The 2,483-nt window shown below is 36.1% G+C and overlaps 1 protein-coding gene across 2 annotated transcripts in view; it reads right to left on the reverse strand.

Annotated features, from left to right (window-relative positions):
* Window positions 1-2,483, reverse strand: part of PPEF1 (protein phosphatase, EF-hand calcium binding domain 1) — a 147,193-nt gene that overhangs the window by 128,502 nt on the left and 16,208 nt on the right. The window contains exon 4 of one of the 2 annotated variants that reach the window (XM_011995811.1): window positions 1,785-1,952. In XM_011995811.1, coding sequence (XP_011851201.1) covers window positions 1,785-1,830 — 46 coding nt within the window. In that variant the 5' untranslated portion in view covers window positions 1,831-1,952. Of the gene's footprint in view, window positions 1-1,784; window positions 1,958-2,483 lie in introns of those variants that run through there. The other variant, XM_011995812.1, reaches the window with a different exon arrangement.

Below are 2,483 nucleotides of genomic sequence, written 5' to 3' on the forward strand. Positions count from 1 at the left end.
CAGTGAGCGGAGATCGCACCACTGCACTCCAGCCTGGGTGACAGAGCAAGACTCTGTCTCAAAAAAGAAAAACAGAAAAAAAAAAAGCTGAAACAATCTAAATGTCTATCAATTGATGAATGGATAAATACAATGTGGCATATTCATATAATGAAATATTATTCCGCAATAAAAAGGAATAAAGTACTGATACATGCTACAACATGGACAAAGCCAGACATAAAAGGTCACACAATGTATGACTCCATTTCCATGAAATGTCCAGAATAGATAAATCCGTAGAGACTGAATGTAGATTTGTGGTTGCCAGGGGCTGAGAGGAGAGAGAAAGTGCTTAATGGATAAGGGGTTTTCCTCTGGAGCGTCGGAAATGTCTCGGAAGTACATGGGGTTGTGCTTGCACGACACTGTGAACATACCAACTGCTACTGAGTTGTTCACTTGACAATGGCTAATTTCATGTTACGTGAATTTCACCTCAATAAATCACAGGTATTTGGAAGAAAAAGCAATCCAAAAATCTAAGCTAATATTTCCACTTACATGCAATGTTTTAAAAGTTGAAAAGTATTTCTTTTTTTTTTTTTTTAATTGAAAAGTTTTTCAAAAAGAGAGAGAATTTGTTTTTACAAGTTGGACTTGGCTTTTTTTTTTTTTTTTAACCTAAGAAATCTGGCTAAATTTAAAGAACTGTGAGTAATCCTAGATATAAAAAGATCATTTCTCTTTACTCTCAGCTAATAAATGTCTACTATAGTAGTAGAGCTCACATGGAGCTTTTGAAAGAGTTATTTCATGACATGCTTAAAGATTTGAAAGAGTTAGTACACCTCCTATGTCCCTTCCTACTTTCAGAGATGAGTTTCCTACATCTTCAGCACAAGTCAGCTGGGTAGGAGAATAACATTTGATTCCCAAAGGAAAACATCCCCCGCTAATTAGTATAGCGCACTCTGCATCCTAAACTCTCCATCTTAAACCTGAATAAACTTCCAAAGGCAAGATGTGGGATAGAAGTTGGAGAAATTACCTATAACCTAGACATCAAAGAAGTGGAGTTTAAGAGCAAATTACTCATACTGATTGTCCCAGCTTATGTACTTGTTTTTATTTTAATTTGCTTGTTGGAAACTCTATCCCTAAATGCTCAAGTTTGTGTCAACTAGATGCCAATAGCCATGAGAAAGAACCTCAGTACAAAATAAACAAAGTGATTTAAGCTTCTAATTATACGGGGGTAGAGAAAGGCATGCCATCTATTTAGAAACAATACACCTTTTTTTGGAAACAGATGATCTAGCATTCTCCCAATTCTCCTAGAATATTTTTAAAACATGAGGCAAATCTCATGAAGTTCTGTGTTGAATAGATATAGAAATAATGTGATCATTGAGTTATAAAATCCAATAAAAATTCAATGATGCTACTAAATGTCACAAAAGTAGGGATATAGCTATTTATAAAAGTATTGAAGAAACACACATAAATTACACTGTCTTTCTTGTTCCCTGACACTGAGTTTTAAATTGAGGTTTTATATTGGTACATTATCGACTGAAATTAAATCAATCACAAAATATCTCTAAGACAATACTTTATGGTACTTCATAAATTCAAAGCTACATCTTCCTAAATGTAGTTTCCTATGCTCCTCTAATGATGCCTTGTGCAAATCACACAGGGCAGCTTGAGCATCGTGGGAGTAAATGAGAAAGGGGGAGAGGGTGAGGCCAGTTCATTTTCCCCTTTTCATTCATAACCACAGGCACATTCCAAGTACTCACATGTCTCAGATTTCCTGGTTTTCGTTGAAGAACTGCTGCATCCCATGACTTCTATCTAAATCATATGTGTTCATGAATTCAACTTCTGATTTTAAGACAGAGTGTGAAAAGTCCCTCCCTTTAAGCTGCGAGGAACCACTCTTAGCCGATCCTCTTCAGTCATAGATCCTAATGAGGAACACACAGGAGGGAGGGAAGGAAACCGCCAGTTAACCACATGGTAGCTGAGGGGCTGCTCAGCAGGATTCATTTTATGCTTCTTCTGAATCGCTGTTCATCATGTGATGTGGAAAGTGATCAGACATAATCTAATCCTGGCTTATTTTCCAAAACACAGCAGCAGCTACAGAGCAGCTATAGGCTGCTTCTCTGCTAGACATAAATGAGTTTCTCCATGTCTAGGTCACATCCAGCTCTGTATAAAATAGAGCATTCAAAATGAAAAGAAAAATTGAAATACGACAGTGTACGATTTTCTAATTTAAATACGGGGAATGGGATGTGGAGGAGCTGACATAATTAACTGTTTTGGTTTTCAGCTCAAAGTAATTCAACCTATCTAGGCTTTTAAAAACACAAATTGGAAGTTGACTATGAGACAAAAACAACATATTTAAACAGCTATGCTGAAATTCAAAGTGAGTTCTTTGACAGTATTTCTCGGAATAAGTTGGGAACATTTGTTTTATTTAAAAAAAA

Source organism: Mandrillus leucophaeus, unplaced genomic scaffold, assembly GCF_000951045.1.
Source record: "Mandrillus leucophaeus isolate KB7577 unplaced genomic scaffold, Mleu.le_1.0 Scaffold499, whole genome shotgun sequence".
Classification (NCBI taxonomy): domain Eukaryota; kingdom Metazoa; phylum Chordata; class Mammalia; order Primates; family Cercopithecidae; genus Mandrillus; species Mandrillus leucophaeus.